Raw genomic sequence first — 25,895 nt, 5'->3', positions numbered from 1 at the left:
AATTAAAATCACTTGGAGCTGATTTCCTGGTGTTTTTACAGTCTTATGTCCAACAATGGAAATAAAAAAAGTATTTTATTTATTTTTATCAGAAAACCCTGTTATATGTTGTAACCAGGGGTTGTATTGGAGGATAATTCATTTACGCACCTTGTTATTTTGTGAATGGGCATTACGTAGGTCCTCTGTAGCTCAGCTGGTAGAGCACGGCGCTTGTAACGCCAAGGTAGTGGGTTCGATCCCCGGGGCCACCCATACACAAAAAAATGTATGCACGCATGACTGTAAGTCGCTTTGGATAAAAGCGTCTGCTAAATGGCTTATTATTATTATTATTATTATTACGTAGCCATTACGCCAATTTAACGTTCATCATTTCGACCAACGTTCAGCATTAACCCACCTTATGTTTTACTGCTACATCCCTGGTTGTAGTCTATATGTTGTGTTCCATAATTCTTCAGTACTAGGTCTCTTATCTAAGAATAATCTTATTTTCTCTTCATTTAACCTAGTTATGGTGTTTCCCTCTGGGATGTTCAGGTCACACTCAGAGCCAGTTTGAGGAGTTCTTTAGGAAGACCCCACTGGGCCGCTACATCACCAAGGCAGAACCGGAGATGCAGGCTGAGTTCTTCCACAGATACCTGCAGGATTTCATCTCCATGACCATGAATGTGACCTGTCAGGACGATCTGCAGGTAGGAGTTTCGTTTTTTTTAACTTTCAACATTCATATCATGATGCCATTAGTGTGTTTTTTTATGGATCTCAGCAATCCCTGGAAAACAGTGATGTCTGTTTCTGACTGGACTGTTAAAGATGAATTTAATTGTTATTTCAAGGTGCTAATTATTAGTTTGTGTGTGTGGTTGTACGCATCCATACATCCTAACCAAACATCCAGCTCCTTTGCGGTGCCTTGACCTGTTGTGTGAACGAGCTGCGGCTGCGTCACGATGACGTCATGGAGAAGGAAGTGACCTCGCTGCCCTGGGTCCACGCTGCCTACCATGAGTTTAAGAACCGCCTGCAGAACCTGTTCAGGATGATCAGTATCGAGCCCCAGTTGGCCCAGGTCCTCCGGGGGAACACGCACGCCAGAGAGGGGGATGAACTGGTCAGTATTACTGGGGCGTTGTGATTTTATACCTGCTGTACTGGATTCCTAAATTTTGGCCAGCGCAAGCAGACCGCAATCCACCTCCATCAATGGTTCTCGGTGTGAAAATCTTGAAATTAGAACCAGGAGCAGCACTGCTTACGCCCATGTTTCATTGAAAAAAAAGCATCTCACGCTTGGCGAAATGTATAAGTCTAGTATAGCAGGCCAGTTCAGTGTTAAAGGTCTAGTATAGCAGGCCAGTTCAGTGTTAAAGGGATTCATTTTACTTCAAGCAGTGATACTTTTGTTTTCTTCCAGTCTTTTGAATGCTGGTAGAGATTAAATGGAAGGTCAATATTTGTGTTTTAGCTCAAGCATAGGGGAGATCAGTGCTTGCTGGAATAACACTTGTTTATGCTGTGTGGGTTCTGTTGTATTGGCACAAATACTTGTGTTAATATAATTTTACTTCAGGAACAAGGATATCTTAAGTATATTCCTCTGCATTGTCATTTTGCATTGACCATAGCCTTGTGTGCCAAGCATCTGTTCTCCTCTGCCAGGATGCAGAGCAAATGTGATAACGCAATGTCTGGCTACACCAGACTGCATTAACCCTCAAACCATGCGTTAACTCCCCAGGTGCTGGACGTGTATGCGGCCGTGGCCTGTGTAGAGTTCCTGGAGCCCCAGGCTCTGGACACGGACGGCCAGCGGCTGGTCTGGCTCAGGCAGGTCAAGAGGCTCCAGGTTCCCATCGAGCTGGTCTGCTCCGAGGAGAGTCTGAGACACTATGAGGAGAGGAGCATGGTCATGGTCCACAGAGTTCAGTGAGTTAACAGGGATTCTATTCAATCTCAATGACAGGAACATGAATGGCAAGGTTGACACAGTGACACTGACATGGCCAGTACATAAACTGACACTATTTATCAACTGCCGTTTGTTTTTGTTGCCTTGTCCCTTCAAAAGTCTTATTTTTATTTGATTTAAAAGAAGTATAAAGCTATCCAGTCATCTGAATGGCAGTTTTGTATTATTTGGTAGCTGTTAAAACTTTAGAATAACAGAATGGCAGTTTATTTTTTGAGTGAGTTGTGTTTGTTCTGTGGTTCCTGTAGGACCGGATGGAACCGCATTTTCACCCTGTCTCTGTTTGTGGAGCACATGTTACTGGGCATCGAGGCAGTGGAGAAGAAGCTGAAGCCTCTGGTCTTGGAGCACACCAGAGGGTTGTGCAAGGTCAGTGTGGTCTGGGGTCATACAGTGGGGAAAAAATGTATTTAGTCAGCCACCAATTGTGCAAGTTCTCCCACTTAAAAAGATGAGAGAGGCCTGTAATATTCATCATAGGTACACGTCAACTATGACAGACAAAATGAGAAAAAAATATCCAGAAAATCACATTGTAGGATTTTTAATGAATTTATTTGCAAATTATGGTGGAAAATAAGTATTTGGTCAATAACAAAAGTTTCTCAATACTTTATTATATACCCTTTGTTGGCAATGACACAGGTCAAACGTTTTCTGTAAGTCTTCGCAAGGTTTTCACACACTGTTGCTGGTATTTTGGCCCATTCCTCCATGCAGGTCTCCTCTAGAGCAGTGATGTTTTGGGGCTGTCGCTGGGCAACACAGACTTTCAACTCCCTCCAAAGATTTTCTATGGGGTTGAGATCTGGAGACTGGCTAGGCCACTCCAGGACCTTGAAATGCTTCTTACGAAGCCACTCCTTCGTTGCCCGGGCGGTGTGTTTGGGATCATTGTCATGCTGAAAGACCCAGCCACGTTTCATCTTCAATGCCCTTGCTGATGGAAGGAGGTTTTCACTCAAAATCTCACGATACATGGCCCCATTCATTCTTTCCTTTACACGGATCAGTCGTCCTGGTCCCTTTGCAGAAAAACAGCCCCAAAGCATGATGTTTCCACCCCCATGCTTCACAGTAGGTATGGTGTTCTTTGGATGCAACTCAGCATTCTTTGTCCTCCAAACACGACGAGTTGAGTTTTTACCAGAAAGTTCTATTTTGGTTTCATCTGACCATATGACATTCTCCCAATCCTCTTCTGGATCATCCAAATGCACTCTAGCAAACTTCAGACGGGCCTGGACATGTACTGGCTTAAGCAGGGGGACACGTCTTGCACTGCAGGATTTGAGTCCCTGGCGGCGTAGTGTGTTACTGATGGTAGGCTTTGTTACTTTGGTCCCAGCTCTCTGCAGGTCATTCACTAGGTCCCCCCGTGTTGTTTCTGGGATTTTTGCTCACCGTTCTTGTGATCATTTTGACCCCACGGGGTGAGATCTTGCGTGGAGCCCCAGATCGAGGGAGATTATCAGTGGTCTTGTATGTCTTCCATTTCCTAATAATTGCTCCCACAGTTGATTTCTTCAAACCAAGCTGCTTACCTATTGCAGATTCAGTCTTCCCAGCCTGGTGCAGGTCTACAATTTTGTTTCTGGTGTCCTTTGACAGCTCTTTGGTCTTGGCCATAGTGGAGTTTGGAGTGTGACTGTTTGAGGTTGTGGACAGGTGTCTTTTATACTGATAACAAGTTCAAACAGGTGCCATTAATACAGGTAACGAGTGGAGGACAGAGGAGCCTCTTAAAGAAGAAGCTACAGGTCTGTGAGAGCCAGAAATCTTGCTTGTTTGTAGGTGACCAAATACTTATTTTCCACCATAATTTGCAAATAAATTCATTACAAATCCTACAATGTGATTTTCTGGAAAAAAAAATCTCAATTTGTCTGTCATAGTTGACGTGTACCTATGATGAAAATTACAGGCCTCTCTCATCTTTTTAAGTGGGAGAACTTGCACAATTGGTGGCTGACTAAATACTTTTTTCCCCCACTGTATCTATAGGAGTGCTGATGTCAATGGAGAATCTCCATCAAAAATTGGGCTTTATCTGTGTCTGGGGAAACTGCTTTTTAGGGTATGGAAAGGACTGAATAGTGCAGAAGCGTCATTCGGTACTGAGCCAATGGTGCCCTCCAGTGGTCTATTTTAGGAAATGTAACCGGTAACCACACCAGTCCTCTGATTTGCTGGGGCTAATATCAGAATAATAAACTGAACAAAAATATAAACACAACAATTTCAAATATTTTATTGAGTTACAGTTCATATAAAGAAATCAGTCAATTGAAATAAATTAATTAGGCCCTAATCTATGGATTTCACAAGACTGGGAATACAGATATGCATCTGTTGGTCACAGATAGGTAGGGGCGTGGATCAGAAAACCAGTCAGTATCTGGTGTGACCAGCATTTGCCTCATGCAGCGCGACACATCTCCTTCATATAGAGTTGATCAGGCTGTTGATTGTGGCCTGTGGAATGTTGTCACACTACTCTTCAATGGCTGTGCGAAGTTGCTGGATATTGGCCGGAACTGGAACACGCTGTCGTACACGTCGATCCAGAGCATCCCTAACATGCTCAATGGGTGACATGTCTGGTGAGTATGCAGGCCATGGAAGAACTGGGACATTTTCAGCTTCCAGGAATTGTGTACAGATCCTTATGACATGGAGCCGTGCATTATCATGCTGAAACATGAGGTGATGGCGGTGGATGAATGCCACGACAGTGGGCCTCAGGATCTCGTCACGGTATCTCTGTACATTCAAATTGCCATCGATACAATGCAATTGTTCGTTGTCCGTAGCTTATGCCTGCCCATTTCATAACCCCACCGCCACCATTGGGCACTCTATTCACAACGTTGACATCAGTAAACCGCTCGCCCACACGATGCCATACACGTGGTCTGACGTTTTGAGGCTGGTTGGACGTATTGCCAAATTCTCTAAAACAACGTTGGAGGCAGCTTATGGTAGAGAAATGTAACATTAAATTGTCTGGCAACAGCTCTGGTGGACATTCCTGCAGTCAGCATGCCAATTGCACGCTCCCTCAACTTCTGACATCTGTGGCATTGTGTTGTGACACAACTGCACATTTTAGAGTGGCCTTTTATTGTCCCCAGCACAAGGTGCACCTGTGTAATGATCATGCTGTTTAATCAGCTTCTTGATATGCCACACCTGTCAGGTGGATGGATTATCTTGGCAAAGGATACATGCTCACTAACAGGGATGTAAACAAATGTGTGCACACAATTTGAGAGACATACACAGTGCGTCTGGAACATTTCTGGGATCTTTTATTTCCGTTCATGAAACATTGGACCAACACTTTACATGTTGCGTTTTATATTTTTTTTCAGTGTACATTTTATTTTCCTTTCAAAATGGCATTTGTTGTCTTTGTTCCGTCAAGGTCCTGGAGAAGAACTCTGACCTAAAAAGTGAGAAGCCGTTTGAGGCGGTGATCGGTATACTGAAAGCCTGCAAAGACGGAGCAATGGAGTGCATTTTCAGGTACAGATTCCTTTTCCTTTCTCCTACCTCTGCCTGGAGTATATTTCTGTCTGGATATATTATATTATAGTATAGTGTGTGTGTGGGTGTGTGGGTGGGTGGGTGGGTGGTGAGGGGAAAAAAGTATTTGATCCCCTGCTGATTTTGTACGTTTGCCCACTGACAAAGAAATTATCAGTCTATAATTTTAATGGTAGGTTTATTTGAACAGTGAGAGACAGAATAACAACAACAAAATCCAGAAAACGCATGTCAAATGTTATAAATTGATTTGCATTTTAATGAGGGAAATAAGTATTTGACCCCCTCTCAATCACAAAGATTTCTGGCTCCCAGGTGTCTTTTATACAGGTAACGAGCTGAGATTAGGAGCACACATTAGGAGTGCTCCTAATCTCAGTTTGTTACCTGTATAATAGACACCTGTCCACAGAAGCAATCAATCAGATTCCAAACTCTCCACCATGGCCAAGACCAAAGAGCTCTCCAAGGATGTCAGGGACAAGATTGTAGACCTACACAAGGCTGGAATGGGCTACAAGACCATAGCTTGGTGAGAAGGTGACAACAGTTGGTGCGATTATCCCTCGGCCTGGAGCTCCATGCAAGATCTCACCTCGTGGAGTTGCAATGATCATGAGAACGGTGAGGAATCAGCCCAGAACTACATGGGAGGATCTTTTCAATGATCTCAAGGCAGCTGGGACCATAGTCACCAAGAAAACAATTGGAAACACACTACGCCGTGAAGGACTGAAATCCTGCAGCGCCCGCAAGGTCCCCCTGCTCAAGAAAGCACATATACAGGCCTGTCTGAAGTTTGCCAATGAACATCTGAATGATTCAGAGGAGAACTGGGTGAAAGTGTTGTGGTCAGATGAGACCAAAATCGAGCTCTTTGGCATCAACTCAACTCGCCGTGTTTGGAGGAGGAGGAATGCTGCCTATGACCCCAAGAACACTATCCCCAACGTCAAACATGGAGGTGGAAACATTATGCTTTGGGGGTGTTTTTCTGCTAAGGGGACAGGACAACTTCACCGCATCAAAGGGACGATGGACGGGGCCATGTACCGTCAAATCTTGGGTGAGAACCTCCTTCCCTCAGCCAGGGCATTGAAAATGGGTCGTGGATGGGTATTCCAGCATGACAATGACCCAAAACACACGGCCAAGGCAACAAAGGAGTGGCTCAAGAAGAAGCACATTAAGGTCCTGGAGTGGCCTAGCCAGTCTCCAGACCTTAATCCCATAGGAAATATGTGGAGGGAGCTGAAGGTTTGAGTTGCCAAATGTCAGCCTCGAAACCTTAATGACTTGGAGAAGATCTGCAAAGAGGAGTGGGACAAAATCCCTCCTGAGATGTGTGCAAACCTGGTGGCAAATTATTTTAATTAATTACTTAAAAATCATACAATGTGATTTTCTGGATTTTTGTTTTAGATTCCGTCTCTCACAGTTGAAGTGTACCTATGATAAAAATTACAGACCTCTACATGCTTTGTAAGTAGGAAAACCTGCAAAATCGGCAGTGTATCAAATACTTGTTCTCCCCACTGTGTGTGTGTATATATATATATATATATATATATATATATATATATATATATATATATATATATATATATATATATATATATATATATATATATATATATATATATATATATACAGTTGAAGTCGGACGTTTACATTTACTTAGGTTGGAGTCATTAAAACTTGTTTTTCAACCACTCCACAAATTTCTTGTTAACATTTACGTCATTTAGCAGACGCTCTTATCCAGAGCGACTTACATTATTATAATTTTTTTCATACCCCCTGTGGGAATCGAACCTACAACCCTGGCGTTGCAAACGCCATGCTCTATCAACTGAGCTACATCCCTGCCGGCCATTCCCTGCCCTACCCTGGACAACGCTGGGCCAATTGCGCGCCGCCCCATGGGTCTCCCGGTCACGGCCGGCTACGACAGAGCCTGGATTCGAACCAGGATCTCTAGTGTGGCACAGTTAGCACTGCGATGCAGTGCCTTAGACCACTGCGCCACTCAGGAGACATTATACATTTAACAAACTATAGTTAGGTTAGGACATCTACTTTGTGCATGACACAAGTAATTTTTCCAACAATTGTTTACAGATGGATTATTTCATTTTTAATTGACTGTATCACAATTCTAGTGGTTCAGAAGTTTACATACACTAAGTTGACTGTGCCTTTAAACAGCTTGGAAAATTCCAGAAAATGATGTCATGGCTTTATTAGCTTCTGATAAGCTAATTGACATCATTTGAGTCAAATTAAGGTGTACCTGTGGATGTATTTCAAGGCCTACCTTCAAACTCAGTGCCTCTTTGCTTGACATCATGGGAAAATCAAAAGAAATCAGCCAAGATTTGTAGACCTCCACAAGTCTGGTTCATCCTTGGGAGCAATTTCCAAACGCCTGAAGGTACCACGTTCATCTGTACAAACAATAGTACGCAAGTATAAACACCATGGGACCACGCAGCCGTAATACCGCTCAGAAAGGAGACTCGTTCTGTCTCCTAGAGATGAATGTACTTTGGTGCGAAAAGTGCAAATCAATCCCAGGACAACAGCAAAGGACCTTGTGAAGATGCTGGAGGAAACAGGTACAAAGTATCTATATCCACAATAAAACGAGTCCTATATCGACATAACCTGAAAGGCCGCTCAGCAAGGAAGAAACCACTGCTCCAAAACCGCCATAAAAAAGCCAGACTACGGTTTGCAACTGCACATGGGGACAAAGATCGTACTTTTTGGAGAAATGTCCTCTGGTCTGATGAAACAAAAATAGAACTGTTTGGCCATAATGACCATCGTTATGTTTGGAGGAAAAAGGGGAGGGCTTGCAAGCCGAAGAACACCTTCCCAATCGTGAAGCACGGGGGTGGCAGCATCATGCTGTGGGGGTGCATTGCTGCAGGTGGGACTGGTGCACTTCACAAAATCGATGGCATCATGAGGAAGGAAAATTATGTGGATATATTGAAGCAACATCTCAAGACATCAGTCAGGAAGTTAAAGCTTGGTGGCAAATGGGTCTTCCAAATGGACAATGACCCCAAGTATACTTCCAAAGTTGTGGCTAAATGGCTTAAGGACAACAAAGTCAAGGTATTGGAGTGGCCATCCCAAAACCCTGACCTCAATCCTATAGAAAATGTGTGGGCAGAACTTAAAAAGCGTGTGCGAGCAAGGAGTCCTACAAACCTGACTCAGTTACACCAGCTCTGTCAGGAGGAATGGGCCAAAATTCACCCAACTTATTGTGGAAAGCTTGTGGAAGGCTACCCGAAACGTTTGACCTAAGTTAAACAATTTAAAGGCAATGCTACCAAATACTAATTGAGTGTATGTAAACTTCTGACCCACTGGGAATGTGATGAAAGAAATAAAAGCTGAACTAAATCATACTCTCTACTATTATTCTGACATTTCACATTCTTAAAATAAAGTGGTGATCCTAACTGACCTAAGACAGGGAATTTTTACTAGGATTAAATGTCAGGAATTGTGAAAAACTGAGTTTAAATGTATTTGGCTAAGGTGGATGTAAACTTCCGACTTCAACTGTGTATGTATGTATGTATGTATGTATGTATGTATATGTGTATATACATACAGCTCTGGAAAAAATTAAGAGACCACTGCAAAAATATAAGTTTCTCTGGTTTTACTATTTATAGGTATGTGTTTGGGTAAAATTAAATGTTTTGTTTTATTCTATAAACTACTGACAACATTTCTCCCAAATTCCAAATAAAAATATTGTCATTTAGAGCATTTATTTGCAGAAAATGAAAACTGGTCAAAATAACAAAAAGGATGCAGTGTTGTTAGACCTCGAATAATGCAAAGAAAATAAGTTCATGTTCATTTTGAGACAACACAATACTAATGTTTTAACTTAGGAAGAGTTCAGAAATCAATATTTGGTGGAATAACCCTGATTTTCAATCACAGCTTTCATGCGTCTTGGCATGCTCTCCACCAATCTTTCACATTGATGTTGGGTGACTTTATGCCATTCCTGGCGCAAAAATTCAAGCAGCTCGGCTTTGTTTGATGGCTTGTGACCATCCATCTTCCTCTTGATCACATTCCAGAAGTTTTTAAATGGGGTTCAGGTCTGGAGATTGGGCTGGCCATGACAGGATCTGGTGGTCCTCCATCCACACCTTGATTGACCTGGCTGTGTGGCATGGCGCATTGTCCTGCTGGAAAAACCAATCCTCAGAGTTGGGGAACAATGTCAGAGCAAAAGGAAGCAAGTTTTCTTCCAGGACAACCTTGTACGTGGCTTGATTCATGCGTCCTTCACAAAGACAAATCTGCCCGATTCCAGCCTTGCTGAAGGACCCCCAGATCATCACGATCCTCCACCAAATTTCACAGTGGGTGCGAGACACTGTGGCTTGTAGGCTTCTCCAGGTCTCCGTCTAACCATTAGACTACCAGGTGTTGGGCGAAGCTGAAAATTGGACTCATCAGAGAAGATTACCTTACTCCAGTCCTTTACGGTCCAATCCTTATGGTCTTTTGCAAACCTCAGCCTGGCTCTTCTTTGCTTCTCGTTGAAGAAGGGCTTTTTTCTAGCTTTGCACAACTTCAGCCCTGCCCCTAGGAGCCTGTTTCCAGCCGTCCTCGCCGTGCACTTCATCCAAGCTGCCGTTTGCCATTCTTTTTGTAGGTCACTTGATGTCATCCTACGGTTGTTGAGTGACATTCGAATGAGTTGGCGGTCACCCTCTGCCGGTCTGTAGCTTTGTTGTCTCCAATGTCTGCTGCTTGACCTTGTTCTTATGAACCGCCGTCTTTGAAATTTTAAGGATGGAAGCAACCTGACGCTCACTGTATCCCTCTGCCAGTAAAGCCAGAATTGAACCCTTTTCCTCACTCAAAACTTTCCTTTTCAATTATTTTGGCATGGTCAATAGTTATTTTTTGATTTTAATATTACTTTTGAGGTGCTATTAGCACTGTTTTTGCCATCCAGCTGGTCCTATTGCAAGAGGATAGTGATGACCACAGCAGTGGTTTTTATACTTTTCCTTGTTAAATAAGATTTGGTTCAGGTGATCACCTAATTCAGTAGAATGAGGTGTGCCTGTGTTGGAATTCAACAGACACTGGAATGGAATGGCTGTCATACAGCTGATTTAAGAAAAATGTGCAGTGGTCTCTTAATTTTTTCCAGAGCTGTGTGTGTGTGTATGTGTGTGTGTGTGTGTGTGTGTGTGTGTGTGTGTATATATATATATATATATATATATATATATATATATATATATATATATATATATATATATATATATATATATATATATATATATATATATATATATATATATATATATACACACACACACACACACACACACACACACACACACAGTGGGGAAAAAATGTATTTAGTCAGCCACCAATTGTGCAAGTTCTCCCACTTAAAAAGATGAGAGAGGCCTGTAATTCTCATCATAGGTACACGTCAACTATGACAGACAAATTGAGGAAAAAAAATCCAGAAAATCACATTGTAGGATTTTTAATGAATTTATTTGCAAATTATGGTAGAAAATAAGTATTTGGTCACCTACAAACAAGCAAGATTTCTGGCTCTCACAGACCTGTAACTTCTTCTTTAAGAGGCTCCTCTGTCCTCCACTCGTTACCTGTATTAATGGCACCTGTTTGAACTTGTTATCAGTATAAAAGACACCTGTCCACAACCTCAAACAGTCACACTCCAAACTCCACTATGGCCAAGACCAAAGAGCTGTCAAAGGACACCAGAAACAAAATTGTAGACCTGCACCAGGCTGGGAAGACTGAATCTGCAATAGGTAAGCAGCTTGGTTTGAAGAAATCAACTGTGGGAGCAATTATTAGGAAATAGAAGACATACAAGACCACTGATAATCTCCCTCGATCTGGGGCTCCACGCAAGATCTCACCCCGTGGGGTCAAAATGATCACAAGAACGGTGAGCAAAAATCCCAGAACCACACAGGGGGACCTAGTGAATGACCTGCAGAGAGCTGGGACCAAAGTAACAAAGCCTACCATCAGTAACACACTACACCGCCAGGGACTCAAATCCTGCAGTGCCAGACGTGTCCCCCTGCTTAAGCCAGTACATGTCCAGGCCCGTCTGAAGTTTGCTAGAGTGCATTTGGATGATCCAGAAGAGGATTGGGAGAATGTCATATGGTCAGATGAAACCAAAATATAACTTTTTGGTAAAAACTCAACTCAAAGAATGCTGAGTTGCATCCAAAGAACACCATACCTACTGTGAAGCATGGGGGTGGAAACATCATGCTTTGAGGCTGTTTTTCTGCAAAGGGACCAGGACGACTGATCCGTGTAAAGGAAAGAATGAATGGGGCCATGTATCGTGAGATTTTGAGTGAAAACCTCCTTCCATCAGCAAGGGCATTGAAGATGAAACGTGGCTGGGTCTTTCAGCATGACAATGATCCCAAACACACCGCCCGGGCAACGAAGGAGTGGCTTCGTAAGAAGCATTTCAAGGTCCTGGAGTGGCCAAAATAGGAATGGGCCAAAATACCAGCAACAGTGTGTGAAAACCTTGTGAAGACTTACAGAAAACGTTTGACCTGTGTCATTGCCAACAAAGGGTATATAACAAAGTATTGAGAAACTTTTGTTATTGACCAAATACTTATTTTCCACCATAATTTGCAAATAAATTCATTAAAAATCCTACAATGTGATTTTCTGGATTTATTTTTCTCATTTTGTCTGTCATAGTTGACGTGTACCTATGATGAAAATTACAGGCCTCTCATCTTTTTAAGTGGGAGAACTTGCACAATTGGTGGCTGACTAAATACTTTTTTCCCCCACTGTATATATATATATATATATACACAGTGAGGGGAAAAAAGTATTTGATCCCCTGCTGATTTTGTACGTTTGCCCACTGACAAAGAAATTATCAGTCTATCATTTTAATGGTAGGTTTATTTGAACAGTGAGAGACAGAATGACAACATCAAAATCCAGAAAAACGCATGTCAAAAATTTTATGAATTGATTTGCATTTTAATGAGGGAAATAAATATTTGACCCCTCTGCAAAACATTACTTAGTACTTGATGGCAAAACCCTTGTTGGCAATCACAGAGGTCAGACGTTTGTTGTAGTTAGCCACCAGGTTTGCACACATCTCAGGAGGGATTTTGTCCCACTCCTCTTTGCAGATCTTCTCCAAGTCATTAAGGTTTCGAGACTGACGTTTGGTACTCGAACCTTCAGCTCCCTCCACAGATTTTCTATGGGATTAAGGTCTGGAGACTGGCTAGGCCACCTTAATGTGCTTCTTCTTGAGCCACTCCTTTGTTGCCTTGGCCGTGTGTTTTGGGTCATTGTCATGCTGGAATACCCATCCACGACCCATTTTCAATGCCCTGGCTGATGAAGGAGGTTCTCACCCAAGATTTGACGGTACATGGCGCCGTCCATCGTCCCCTTGATGCGGTGAAGTTGTCCTGTCCCCTTAGCAGAAAAACACCCCCTTAGCATAATGTTTCCACCTCCCATGTTTGACGGTGGGGATGGTGTTCTTGGGGTCATAGGCAGCATTCCTCCTCCAAACACGGCGAGTTGAGTTGATGCCAAAGAGCTCCATTTTGGTCTAATCTGACCACAACACTTTCACCCAGTTCTCCTCTGAATCATTCAGATGTTCATTGGCAAACTTCAGACGGGCATGTATATGTGCTTATTTGAGCAGGGGGACCTTGCGGGCGCTGCAGGATTTCAGTCCTTCACGCCGTAGTGTGTTACCAATTATTGGTGACTATGGTCACAGCTGCCTTGAGATCATTGACAAGATCCTCCCGTGTAGTTCTGGGCTGATTCCTCACCGTTCTCATGATCATTGCAACTCCACGAGGTGAGATCTTGCATGGAGCCCCAGGCCGAGGGAGATTGACAGTTCTTTTGTGTTTCTTCCATTTGCGAATAATCGCAACGGTCTTGTAGCCCATTCCAGCCTTGTGTAGGTCTACAATCTTGTCCCTGACATCCTTGGAGAGCTCTTTGGTATTGGCCATGGTGGAGAGTTTGGAATGTGATTGATTGATTGCTTCTGTGGACAGGTGTCTTTTATACAGGTAACAAGCTGAGATTAGGAGCACTCCCTTTAAGAGTGTGCTCCTAATCTCAGCTCATTACCTGTATAAAAGACACCTGGGAGCCAGAAATCATTCTGATTGAGAGGGGGTCAAATACTTATTTCCCTCATTAAAATGAAAATCAATTTATAATATTTTTGACATGCGTTTTTCTAGATTTTTTTGTTGTTGTTCTGTCTCTCACTGTTCAAATAAACCTACCATAAAAATTATAGACTGATCATTTCTTTGTCAGTGGGCAAACGTACAAAATCAGCAGGGGATCAAATACTTTTTTCCCTCACTGTATATGAAACTCATTACCCTTCATGCTGTATGCTTAACTTGCATACTGCTATCCTGTCCGTGTCCAGGTTTGGCCTCCAGCCGTGCCCTGTGTGTATGGGCGACCCCCACGACCCCCTGAGCTTGCCGTGTGACCACATCTACTGCCTGGCCTGTATCAGACAGTGGCTGGTCCCAGGTCAGATGTACTGTCCTCTCTGCATGCAGGCGGTGCCAGACGACTTTGCCCTCAGGCCCTCTGAAGACATACGGTGAGGGCGGACCCTCGTTGATTAGTACATGACTAAGGTTGTTAGACATACTGATGGGTCTGTTTGTTATCTGGAGATGATAACCTTATGGAAGTAACTCTGACTTTATTGTGATTGAATCCTATTTTAATGTTTATTGTTGATTTTAAGTTTCAATTCATTCATTCATTTCACTGCAATTCATTAATTACGCAATACTGTTCTTGTGTATGCTTTTTAGGCTCACCAGTTAACTGCTTTCATACTGTACCGGAATTTCATTAGTGACATACAGTATGTGTGGTTTCATTGCATTGTTAGTCACGGTTGTGTCAATCATGTTATTGTACAGGGTTCTCATCAACCAGAACGCCCGCTTCAGGAAGCAGTGCAACGCCTTCTTCATAGACCTGGTCTCAACCGTGTGCTTCAAGGACAACTCTCCCCCCTGCAGGGCCATCATCCTCCACCTGCTGTCCTTCCTCATGGTCCACTCTGTGCCCATCATCAGAGGTGGTGAGTGGGAGTGGGTGGCGATGGGGGTGTGGGCTGTGTGTGTGCCGCTGTGTGTTTGTATTTCTTGTGGTGTGTGTGTGGTTGTCCTCACAATCCTTTTCCTCTTTGCCAGGTCATCGTCAGATTCTGACCAAGGCCCTCTCTCCCTTTGATGACTCTGTTGACAAAAACCCAGTTGTTCGGTCGGTTGTACTCAAACTCCTGCTCAAATACAGGTGATTATGTGACTAGTACTGCTAGACTACTCTTTAATTCACGATTTTAAGTAGATTACGATTTTTCAAATGCCCCTCACTGTTTTATTAAATTCATGTTTGTTTTGAAGCTTTGATGACGTCAAAGGGTACCTGCAGCAGCATCTGACGGCAGTTGAACAGAGCAACATCTTGGAGGAATCAGACAAGACCGAACTGTATTCTCTGTATATCAACTGTCTGGAGGTAGGTGTACAGATGGTCCATTGAATCAACTGTCTGGAGGTAGGTGTACAGATGGCCCATTGAATCAACTGTCTCGAGGTAGGTGTACATATGGGTCATTGAATCAACTGTCTCGAGGTAGGTGTACATATGGTCCATTGAATCAACAGTAGCATTTATGTGGTTGGTGTATGTAAAGAGTTATGCAGCAGTAATTGTTGGTTTGAAGAGATATCGGCTAAGTACATTGACTTGACTGTTTGGATTTAATGCAAAATCCTAGCCTTAAAATTAAAACATAGTAGCTTGCTTTAAACTCATTCTTTACTGCTGTGGATTTAGTGACGTCAATGGCTACATATGCTATTTCAGTGACGCGTGCTATTTCAGTGAATAGTGCCATTTCAGTGAATAGTGCCATTTCAGTGAATAACGCTGTTTCAAGGAGCTACATGTAGAGTTTTTGCATTGTAATTTCAGAAAATACAAAATCGCATTCTAAAATGCAGACTTTCTATTTGACAAAACAAGCCAGATGGGAAAACTGCATCCTCTTACACTGACGTCACTAAAAGGCGTGGTCATCTCTTTCTCGAGCACAGCAAACAATGGCAGACTGGGGCAAGAGGCTGATGTAGAAATCGCTCTGTCATTTCCTGGTTGCTAAAATTCCACACTCAATTTCAGTTTATGTGAGAAAATAAGCACTGAATAGTGTAGGGAATCATTGTACCATCTAAATCACCGTGAAATATGTTTTAAATTACAAAAAATATTGTTTTTACGGCTGTTTTGATGTTGATGGACGAAACTAAAAGTAAAATAGTCTTTGCTATCCAGCATCCTTGGGACGTCAGATAGCACTAACCTCTTCACCGTGTTGCGGGGAAATTGGATGTGGGGGAGGAGGGAGAGTTGTTTATATTGAGGCTAAGTGTTCACCTAGCTTCTACATGTGACACATTCTACATGTGGCATTTTTTAGTGACATCATCATCACACCCTCTTCTCCATCCCAGGACTCCATGTTTGAGCGGATGCAGTGTCACACGGCGGCGGAGCAGCAGGCCTGCCTGCAGGACGAGAGTGTCTTCCTGGGGGACTTCCTGCAGTTGGACGCTGGCCACGCAGCCACCGTAGAGTACCTGCAGCAGGTGGCAAGGGTGCGCATGGGGCTGGACAGGGCTGCAGACCTGCTGGTCCACATGCTGTCTGCTGCTGCTGCCACAGGTATGTACATCATCCTCGATCCTTTTCAGTAGGGTACAACCTAGCAAAAAAACAAAAAAAAAGGTTTCTTATTGGAACATTTCAAGTAGTCTCCCAGTATCACTCACGTTTTTTCTTCCATTTTGTTCCTGTTGAACACGACCCTTATGTTTCAAAATGATACTTGCTGATGTAGGCCAACTGTCGTACAATTTATATAATTGATTTGATAGACTATTCAATTATTTTAATGTATTTATTTAATACTGTAGGGTGGCAGGTAGCCTAGCGGTTAAATTGTTGGGTAACCGAAAGGTCGCTGGTTTGAATACCCGAGCCGACAAGGTGGAAAATCTGTCTGTGCTCTTGAGCAAGGTACTTAACCCTAATTTGCTACAAGGATGCCGTACTGCTATGGATGACCCTGTAAAACAACACATTTAACTTCACCTACCTGGTGTATGTGACAATAAACCATATACTGTATATATTTTGTATTTTTTCTATACGTTTGCCTAATTATCCTCGTCCCCCTCTCGATCAATCGTATGTGTTCATGTGACGCTTCCCTCTCCCATTATGGTCCAATAGGATCACAGGAGGAGTCTCCTAACGGCGTTGCAGCCTTCCTGACCAGCGTGGTGGACCTGTGTAGACGCAGCGGAAATGACTGGTATCGGGTTTACCTCATCCGTAAGATCTGCAGCCAGCGCGGTGTGGAGTTTGTTCAGAAACTCCTGAAGGTGGCTGACGTCCGGTGGTTGTTCCCTGCTGAAGTTCTGCAGCATGTAATGGTGGCCATTTGTCTTTCTTTATAGGAGAGTAATGTAGGGTGCAATAATATGTCAATACCAAGCTAGAAGTGGTACAGGGATAGTCAACCTTTTAGTTTAGGGTGTTCTTATTTATTCCAAAATGTTTTAAAGTTTGTTAGATGTGTATTTAATATCTAGAATTTCATGGCTAGCATCTTTGGAGTATGTAGCAAAAACATTTTTTACTAAGTAGTCCTGTATTCATGTGATGATATAAAATATATTTCATACCCTTTTAACCACTCTTGCGCTCTTCTAATGTCCTTCAGAATGAAGATGGCAGCCAGATAGACCAATATCTTGTGTGTGGAGAGGATTACAAGACGATCCGAGATGCTGTTGCCAAGGCAATGATGGAAGGCAAAATCGAGGGATTGGACAAGGCTTGTGAGGTATTGGTGTATTTCTACTTTACTCCATAATTGAAACACCTGCAGAGCATTTTGCATAAGCTTGTGATTTGATTTTGCTTGTTAATTTTTGTTCTTTCTATCAGATATTATGTTTAAACTGTTAAAGGCCCAGTGCTGTCAAAAATGTGATTTTCCTGTGTTTTTATGTATATTTCCACACTGAGGTTGGAAAAATATTGTGAAAATGATGATAATGCCCTGTTAGTGTGAGAGCTGTTTGAAAAGACTGCCCAAAATTTCAGCCTGTTTTGGTGGGATCAAGTTTTGGACTTCCATGGTGACATCACCATGCAGTAAATGAGTTAATAGACCAATAAGAAAAAGTTCCAAACCTCTGCCAATAACAGCAAGTTTTCAGTTTTCCCCTCCCCACTCCCAGACAGTCCTAGCAAAATTCTTGCTTGAGAAATTGCTCTTTGTTAAGAAGCTATTGTTGTTTCTTTTTGACCATTTTAATTGAAAACAATCACAGTAAGGTACTTAATTGCTACCAAGAAATGATTAGATATTGAGAGAAAAACAGCTGCATTGGATGTGTGTGTGTGTGTGCAGGGCTGTAAATGTCCGCCACAGAAGAAGGCGGTCTACCTGCTCCTGGCCCTGTTCAGAGAAGTCACCTCTCTCTACAGATCAGCCAATGACAGCTTCCATCCTAAACCTGTGGTAAGAGTCCTTATACGAAAACAAAATACTGTGACGTAGTCCCAATTATCTCTCCTTCCTCCCAAAGTGTAAATGATCTCTCCTTCCTTCCCTTCACTGATTTGAAAAGAAATGACTGATATAAGACATATGGTGGAATATCCTACTAGCCCATGCCTCCACCAATCAAATGCTTTTAGATTTGCAGGAAGTATTGAACGAGTGCACACTTCAAGAGAAAGGAATATTATTGTCTGTCACCTCAGCTTCCATACTTCACCTGTCTCAACACAGTGTCTTTACACCTAAAGATAACACTGTGTATCAACTGTCTCCTCACTTCCCATATAAGACTTGTTTCTCTACATCTCTCTGTTTAACCAAATATATTTTACTCCCCCAGCAATGCCAGGGCCTGTTGGCATTCATCCAGGCCTCCAGGGTGCTGGTCAGCCCAGAGGTGAGGGCCTTCGCCCAGGCCCTGGTGGCCAACCGGCTGGGGCCCCTGGAGGTCCGTCCCGGGGCCTCTGGGGCCCAGTGTGTGGTGGTGGAGCTGAGCGTCCACCTGGCTGCAGTGCTGCTCTGTGGGAACCAGGGTCTACTGACGCCCCTCCAGCAGCTGGCCCTGCTGCCTGCCAACATGCAGGTGGGAACACTGTGACTGCGTGCCAAATGGCACACTGTTCCCTATGTAGTGCACTACTTTAGTTTTGACCATGGCCCATAGGGTTAGGACTAGTTAAGAACTCCCCTCATCTGGTTGCCTAGGTATTCATTTGACACGAATAGAAAGGAAATAACAAAAACCAGCATACACACGGTCCTCCAGGAATTTAGTTTGACACCCCTGGTCTGGAAGGAATCCAGGCTAAACCCCTTTCACACTACAGAGCCGAGCCAAGCTGTACTGGGCTGGCCTGATATTCATTCAAAATTTGATAGAATCGTGTTGAAAAGGTAACCTGTGAAAATAAATATCAATGCCATCACAGCATGGTTTGGCTTTGCCCTATAGTCTGAAAAGGGTTGGTTGATTAATTATTTAAATTCTCCAGGGTGGTCCATTCTGTTTGTCATGTATAGGCCAGCTAACGTTGCTGTTTGTTCCTGTGTGTCTATAGAGAGCCTTCCTCCCCACCATGCCAGAGGACATGCTAGCAGTGGCTCACAAAGCTATGGGGCAGCTGCAGTGGTACTGTAAGTATAGTAACAGACAGATTTAGCAGATTTAATTGTCTAAAATGTGAAGTCGTCAAGCTTTTCTTCTGCTCTTACACAGTTTGTCCCAACAATCACCCGTGCACCATCGGTGAGGTACATAACATTTTAGTTTTTAGTTCATTCTGAATTATCTTATCTTTGGCCCTAACTTTCAGTTTAAGTACGGTTTCTCAGAATCTCTCTCTCTCCTACCCCTCTGTCTGACCCCTCTTACCACAGTGTGGCCAGCCCATGGAGAGGAGTCGATGCCTGGATTGTGGCCTTGAGATCGGAGGGGACAACCACAAAGCTGTCCCTGGCTTCCAAGCCTTTCAGATCCAGTGAGTGGGACTTTTATGGAGTTTATAAAAGACAGTTGATAATGGCTTGAGCAGGTGCTGCACTGAGCAGACTTGGGTTCAAACAGTATTTTATTTTATTTCAAATTGTTTAGCTGTGCTTGATTGAGCTGACCTGGCACAATGGAACCAATGGAATAGCCCCCAAAAGTACAAACCCCACCCATCTGGCCATCCAATCCAAGCAGGCTCATACTATTTGAACCCAGGTCTGGTATCGTGACAGTACTGGAAAATGTTTTTCCCCCTCTTCACAGGGGTGACCGCACCCAGACTGGCCACATCCTGGGAGATCCCAGACGGAGAGACAACCTGGACATGCAGGACACCAAGAACATGTCCCCAGTGCCCTTTAACCTTCTGCGCCTGATCACACACATGGCCATGCTGCTAGGGGCCAGCAGTCACCCCCAGGTAGGTACACTAGAACAGATTTTCAAAACTCTCATCGGGGACACAAAGCCGTTCCATTGGTAACTATTCCAGAGCTAACACACCTGATTCAACTTATCAACTAATCATCAAGCATTTGATAAGGTGAATTAGTGTTAGTTCAACTAAATTGTGAAATGTCTGGGGAGTTTTAAAACCACTGTACTAGAGGTAACTGTTGTAGATGGATGGATGTGGTTATTGGTTTGGCTGTTGTCCAGTGCTGACAGTTACAGTGAGGGAAAAAAGTATTTGATCCGCTGCTGATTTTGTACGTTTGCCCACTGACAAAGACATGATCAGTCTATAATTTTAATGGTAGGTTAATTTGAACAGTGAGAGATAGAATAACAACAAAAAAATCCAGAAAAACGCATGTCAAATTTTTTTATAAATTGATTTGCATTTTAATGAGGGAAATAAGTATTTGACCCCCTCTCAATCAGAAAGATTTCTGGCTCCCAGGTGTCTTTTATACAGCTAACGAGTTGAGATTAGGAGCACACTCTTAAAAGGAGTGCTCCTAATCTCAGTTTGTTACCTGTATAAAAGACACCTGTCCACCGAATTAATCAGATTCAAAACTCTCCACCATGGCCAAGACCAAAGAGCTCTCCAAGGATGTCGGGGACAATATTGTAGACCTACACAAGGCTGGAATGGGCTACAAGACCATCGCCAAGCAGCTTGGTGAGAAGGTGACAACAGTTGTTGCGATTATTCGCAAATGAAAGAAACACAAAAGACCTGTCAATCTCCCTCGGCCTGGGGCTCCATGCAAGATCTCACCTCGTGGAGTTGCAATGATCATGAGAACGGTGAGGAATCATCCAGAACTACACGGGAGGATCTTGTCAATGATCTCAAGGCAGCTGGGACCATAGTCACCAAGAAAACAATTGGTAACACACTACGCCGTGAAGGACTGAAATCCTGCTGTGCCCGCAAGGTCCCCCTGCTCAAGAAAGCACATATACAGGCCCGTCTGAAGTTTGCCAATGAACATCTGAATGATTCAGAGGAGAACTGGGTGAAAGTGTTGTGGTCAGATGAGACCAAAATCGAGCTCTTTGGCATCAACTCAACTCGCCGTGTTTGGAGGAGGAGGAATGCTGCCTATGACCCCAAGAACACCATCCCCACCGTCAAACATGGAGGTGAAAACATTATGCTTTGGGGGTGTTTTTCTGCTAAGGGGACAGGACAACGTCACCACATCAAAGGGACGATGGACGGCGCCATGTACCGTCAAATCTTGAGTGAGAACCTCCTTCCCTCAGCCAGGGCATTGAAAATGGGTCGTGGATGGGTATTCCAGCTTGACAATGACCCAAAACACACGGCCAAGGCAACAAAGGAGTGGCTCAAGAAGAAGCACATTAAGGTCCTGGAGTGGCCTAGCCAGTCTCCAGACCTTAATCCCATAGAAAATCTGTGGAGGGAGCTGAAGGTTTGAGTTGCCAAACGTCAGGCTCGAAACCTTAATGACTTGGAGAAGATCTGCAAAGAGGAGTGGGACAAAATTCCTCCTGAGATGTGTGCAAACCTGGTGGCCAACTACAAGAAACGTCTGACCTCTCTGATTGCCTACAAGGGTTTTGCCACCAAGTACTAAGTCATGTTTTGCAGAGGGGTCAAATACTTATTTCCCTCATTAAAATGCAAATCAATTTATAACATTTTTGACATGCGTTTTTCAGGATTTTTTTGTTGTTATTCTGTCTCTCACTGTTCAAATAAACCTACCATTAAAATTATAGACTGATCATGTCTTTGTCAGTGGGCAAACATACAAAATCAGCAGGGGATCAAATACTTTTTTCCCTCACTGTACATCTCTTGAAGGACACTTGCCTCAACGGAGTCTCTACATCTCTCTCTCTCTCTCTCTCTGGCTCTCTCTCTCTCTGGCTCTCTCTCTCTCTGGTCTCTCTCTCTCTCTCTCTCTCTCTCTCTCTCTCTCTCTCTCTCTCTCTCTCTCTCTCTCTCTCTCTGTCTCTCTCTGGCTCTCTCTACTCTCTCTCTCTCTCTCTCTCTCTCTCTCTCTGGCTCTCTCTCTCTCTCTCTCTCTCTCTCTCTCTCTCTCTCTCTCTCTCTCTCTCTCTCTCTCTCTCTCTCTCTCTCCGGCTCTCTCTACCCTCCCCCCTCTCTCTCTCTGTCTCTCTCCGGCTCTCTCTACCCTCCCCCCCTCTCTCTCTGTCTCTCTCCGGCTCTCTCTACCCTCCCCCCTCTTTCTCTCTGTAGGTCATCGGTGCCATCATCAAGCCTCCAGTGCCCGACCCCGGTACATTCCTGTGGGACCACCTGTTGAAGGACATGGAGCAGGTGACCAGGTCTCTGGGGAAGGGGTCAGACGACACGGTCAACACCGTCCACCTGGTCATCAGCAGCCTTCTGGAGCCCCACCAGCCTGGCCAGTGTAAGGGACCAGAAACACCTTGATGTCCTCAATAGGTTTACAATCACTAAAAACAAGTAAAAGGTCTTAGAATGTGCTTTAAGGTGAAGGTAGTTTAAATTGAAAGAATGTATAAAAATGTACTATTATTATTTTTGAATCATTGTCTGTAATTGATGTCAGATGCTGAAAGTTTCCCTCACTCTACTCTGCTTCTCTCTCCAGGGCCTGTTCCCTATGACAACCTGCTCTCCACCAAGGAGGCTCGAAACGGCTGGGAGACCACCGTCAGCAATGACATCATCACCCCTCAGCTGAAGGTACCAACTATTGACATCACAAAGTCCCCATTTTACTCAGTTTGCCATCTCTAGATGAAGGAATTTCTTTAGCATCTTCAACGACATTTGTTTTCTTTCATTGGTCCATCTATAACCGTCGTTCATTAGAGCACGCAACGGAACACTTTTAAAACTGTTTGCATTTCTTATTGGACAAGTCTAGGTAGTCCCTCTCTGTTTGAATCTGTTGTATTCTGTTTAGTGTCTAATGAACACTGCCCTGAATAACAGAGAACCCTTGATATCTAAATGAGACCCTCTCTTCCCCCTCTCTCTCTCTTTCTCTCCCCTCCCGTCCCATCCCATCTCCAGCACCTGGACAGGCGGCTGAAGGAGGTGAACGCCTTCGTCCGGGCCGACTCGCGGGTCTCCTCCAACCCCGTGATGAGGCTGGTGTTCGGGGACCCGCGCCTCTTCCTGACCTCTCTGCCCCGGGGGTCTCTGATCCACAGCTCAGCCGTGTGGAGCTGCAGGGAGCGGGTGTCTTTGCTCAGCCTCACCCACATTGTGGAGCAGCACGACGGCAAGGACACCCTGCCCATGCTCTGGCGGTTCCTACAGAGGGTAAGAGCTGAGGCACCGCTGAACGGAAACCTGGGTCTTATTGGACAGGTTCATGTATTCCCTCCTTGTTTCGGTAATCATGGTTGCCTCCACATTAATGTAGAAGTGTTTAGAAGCATATTCTATTCTTATTTACAATAAAAGTGACTCCAAAATGACACTACATTATTTACCATTCATTTTTATTAGCACAAAATAATCTGAAACAACCAAAACATTCAGTATAATGTACAGTGCATTCGGAAAGTATTCAGACCCCTTGACTTTTTCCACATTTTGTTACAGCCTTATTCTAAAATGGATGACAAAAAAAATCCCTCATCAATCTACACACAATAACCCATAATGACAAAGCGAAAACGTTTAAAAATATATATTTTTTTGCAACAAACAAAAAAGTGCACACTTCAAGAGAAAGGAATATTATTGTCTGTCACCTCTGTCAGCTTCCATACTTCACCTGTCTCAACACAGTGTCTTTACACCTAAAGATAACACAAATGGAAATATCACATTTACATACGTATTCCGACCCTTTACTCAGTACTTTGTTGAAGCACCTTTGGCAGCGATTACAGCCTCAAGTCTTCTTGGTTATGACGCTACAAGTTTAGCACACCTGTATTTGGGGAGTGTCTCCCATTCTTCTCTGCAGATCCTCTCAAGCTCTGTCAGGTTGGATGGGGAGCATCCCTGCACAGCTTTTTTCAGGTCTCTCCAGAGATGTCTGATTGGGTTCAAGTCCGGGCTTTGGCTGGACCACTCAAGGACATTGAGACTTGTCCAGAACCCACTCCTGCTTTGTCTTGGCAGTGTGCTTAAGGTCGTTGTCCTGTTGGAAGGTGAACCTTCGCCCCAGTCTGAGGTCCTGAGCGCTCTGGAGCAGGTTTTCATCAAGGATCTCTCTGTACTTTGCTCCGTTCATCTTTCCCTGCCGCTGAAAAATATCTCCACAGATGCTGCCACCACCATGCTTCACCCTAGGGATGGTGCTAGGTTTCCTCTAGACTTGACGCTTGGCATTCAGGACAAATAGTTAAATCTTGGTTTCATCAGACCAAAACATCTTGTTTCTCATGGTCTGAGAGGCCTTTTGGCAAATTCCAAGCGGGCTGTCATGTGCCTTATACTGAGGAGTGGCTTCAGTCTGGCCACTTTACCAATAAGGCCTGATTGGTGGAGTGCTGCCGAGATGGTTGTCCTTCTGGAAGGTTCTCCCATCTCCACAGAGGAACTCTGGAGCTCATTCAGAGTGACCATTGGGTTCTTGGTCACCTCCCTGACCAAGGCCCTTCTCCCCCGATTGATCGGTTTGGCTGGGCGGCCAGCTCTAGGAAGAGTCTTGGTGGTTCCAAACTTCTTCCATTTAAGAATGATGGAGGCCACTGTGTTCTTGGGGACCTTCAATGCTGCAGAAATGTGTTGGTACCCTTCCCCAGATCTGTGCTTTGACACAATCCTGTTTCGGAGTTCTATGGACAATTCCTTCGACCTCATGGCTTGGTTTTTGCTCTGACATGCACTGTCAACTGTGGGACCTTTTATATACAGTGGGGGAAAAAAGTATTTAGTCAGCCACCAATTGTGCAAGTTCTCCCACTTAAAAAGATGAGAGAGGCCTGTAATTTTCATCATAGGTACACGTCAACTATGACAGACAAAATGAGGGAAAAAAATCCAGAAAATCACATTGTAGGATTTTTAATGCATTTATTTGCAAATTATGGTGGAAAATAAGTATTTGGTCAATAAAAAAAGTTTCTCAATACTTTGTTATATACCCTTTGTTGGCAATGACACAGGTCAAACGTTTTCTGTAAGTCTTCACAAGGTTTTCACACACTGTTGCTGGTATTTTGGCCCATTCCTCCATGCAGATCTCCTCTAGAGCAGTGATGTTTTGGGGCTGTCGCTGGGCAACACGGACTTTCAACTCCCTCCAAAGATTTTCTATGGGGTTGAGATCTGGAGACTGGCTAGGCCACTCCAGGACCTTGAAATGCTTCTTACGAAGCCACTCCTTCGTTGCCCGGGCGGTGTGTTTGGGATCATTGTCATGCTGAAAGACCCAGCCACGTTTCATCTTCAATGCCCTTGCTGATGGAAGGAGGTTTTCACTCAAAATCTCACGATACATGGCCCCATTCATTCTTTCCTTTACACGGATCAGTCGTCCTGGTCCCTTTGCAGAAAAACAGCCCCAAAGCATGATGTTTCCACCCCCATGCTTCACAGTAGGTATGGTGTTCTTTGGATGCAACTCAGCATTCTTTGTCCTCCAAACACGACGAGTTGAGTTTTTACCAAAAAGTTCTATTTTGGTTTCATCTGACCATATGACATTCTCCCAATCCTCTTCTGGATCATCCAA

The 25,895-nt window shown here is 43.8% G+C and overlaps 1 protein-coding gene across 1 annotated transcript in view; it reads left to right on the top strand.

Moving 5' to 3' along the window:
- The window catches only part of LOC311148868 (E3 ubiquitin-protein ligase rnf213-alpha-like), a 71,602-nt gene that overhangs the window by 34,713 nt on the left and 10,994 nt on the right, over positions 1 to 25,895 (top strand). Inside the window, exons 38-58 of the mRNA XM_084185864.1 lie at positions 544 to 701; positions 908 to 1,120; positions 1,748 to 1,935; positions 2,227 to 2,347; positions 5,406 to 5,506; positions 14,055 to 14,237; positions 14,569 to 14,732; positions 14,845 to 14,947; positions 15,058 to 15,172; positions 16,171 to 16,381; positions 16,952 to 17,148; positions 17,445 to 17,567; positions 18,141 to 18,251; positions 18,634 to 18,876; positions 19,352 to 19,427; positions 19,510 to 19,544; positions 19,671 to 19,771; positions 20,047 to 20,203; positions 22,466 to 22,640; positions 22,845 to 22,939; positions 23,273 to 23,524. Of these exons, the coding sequence (XP_084041990.1) occupies positions 544 to 701; positions 908 to 1,120; positions 1,748 to 1,935; positions 2,227 to 2,347; positions 5,406 to 5,506; positions 14,055 to 14,237; positions 14,569 to 14,732; positions 14,845 to 14,947; positions 15,058 to 15,172; positions 16,171 to 16,381; positions 16,952 to 17,148; positions 17,445 to 17,567; positions 18,141 to 18,251; positions 18,634 to 18,876; positions 19,352 to 19,427; positions 19,510 to 19,544; positions 19,671 to 19,771; positions 20,047 to 20,203; positions 22,466 to 22,640; positions 22,845 to 22,939; positions 23,273 to 23,524 (3,122 nt within the window). The remainder of the gene's footprint in view (positions 1 to 543; positions 702 to 907; positions 1,121 to 1,747; positions 1,936 to 2,226; positions 2,348 to 5,405; positions 5,507 to 14,054; positions 14,238 to 14,568; positions 14,733 to 14,844; positions 14,948 to 15,057; positions 15,173 to 16,170; positions 16,382 to 16,951; positions 17,149 to 17,444; positions 17,568 to 18,140; positions 18,252 to 18,633; positions 18,877 to 19,351; positions 19,428 to 19,509; positions 19,545 to 19,670; positions 19,772 to 20,046; positions 20,204 to 22,465; positions 22,641 to 22,844; positions 22,940 to 23,272; positions 23,525 to 25,895) is intronic.

This window comes from Coregonus lavaretus, assembly GCF_964263955.1.
Source record: "Coregonus lavaretus genome assembly, chromosome: 2".
Lineage (NCBI taxonomy): Eukaryota > Metazoa > Chordata > Actinopteri > Salmoniformes > Salmonidae > Coregonus > Coregonus lavaretus.
This window is presented reverse-complemented; position numbering and strand designations above follow the sequence as displayed.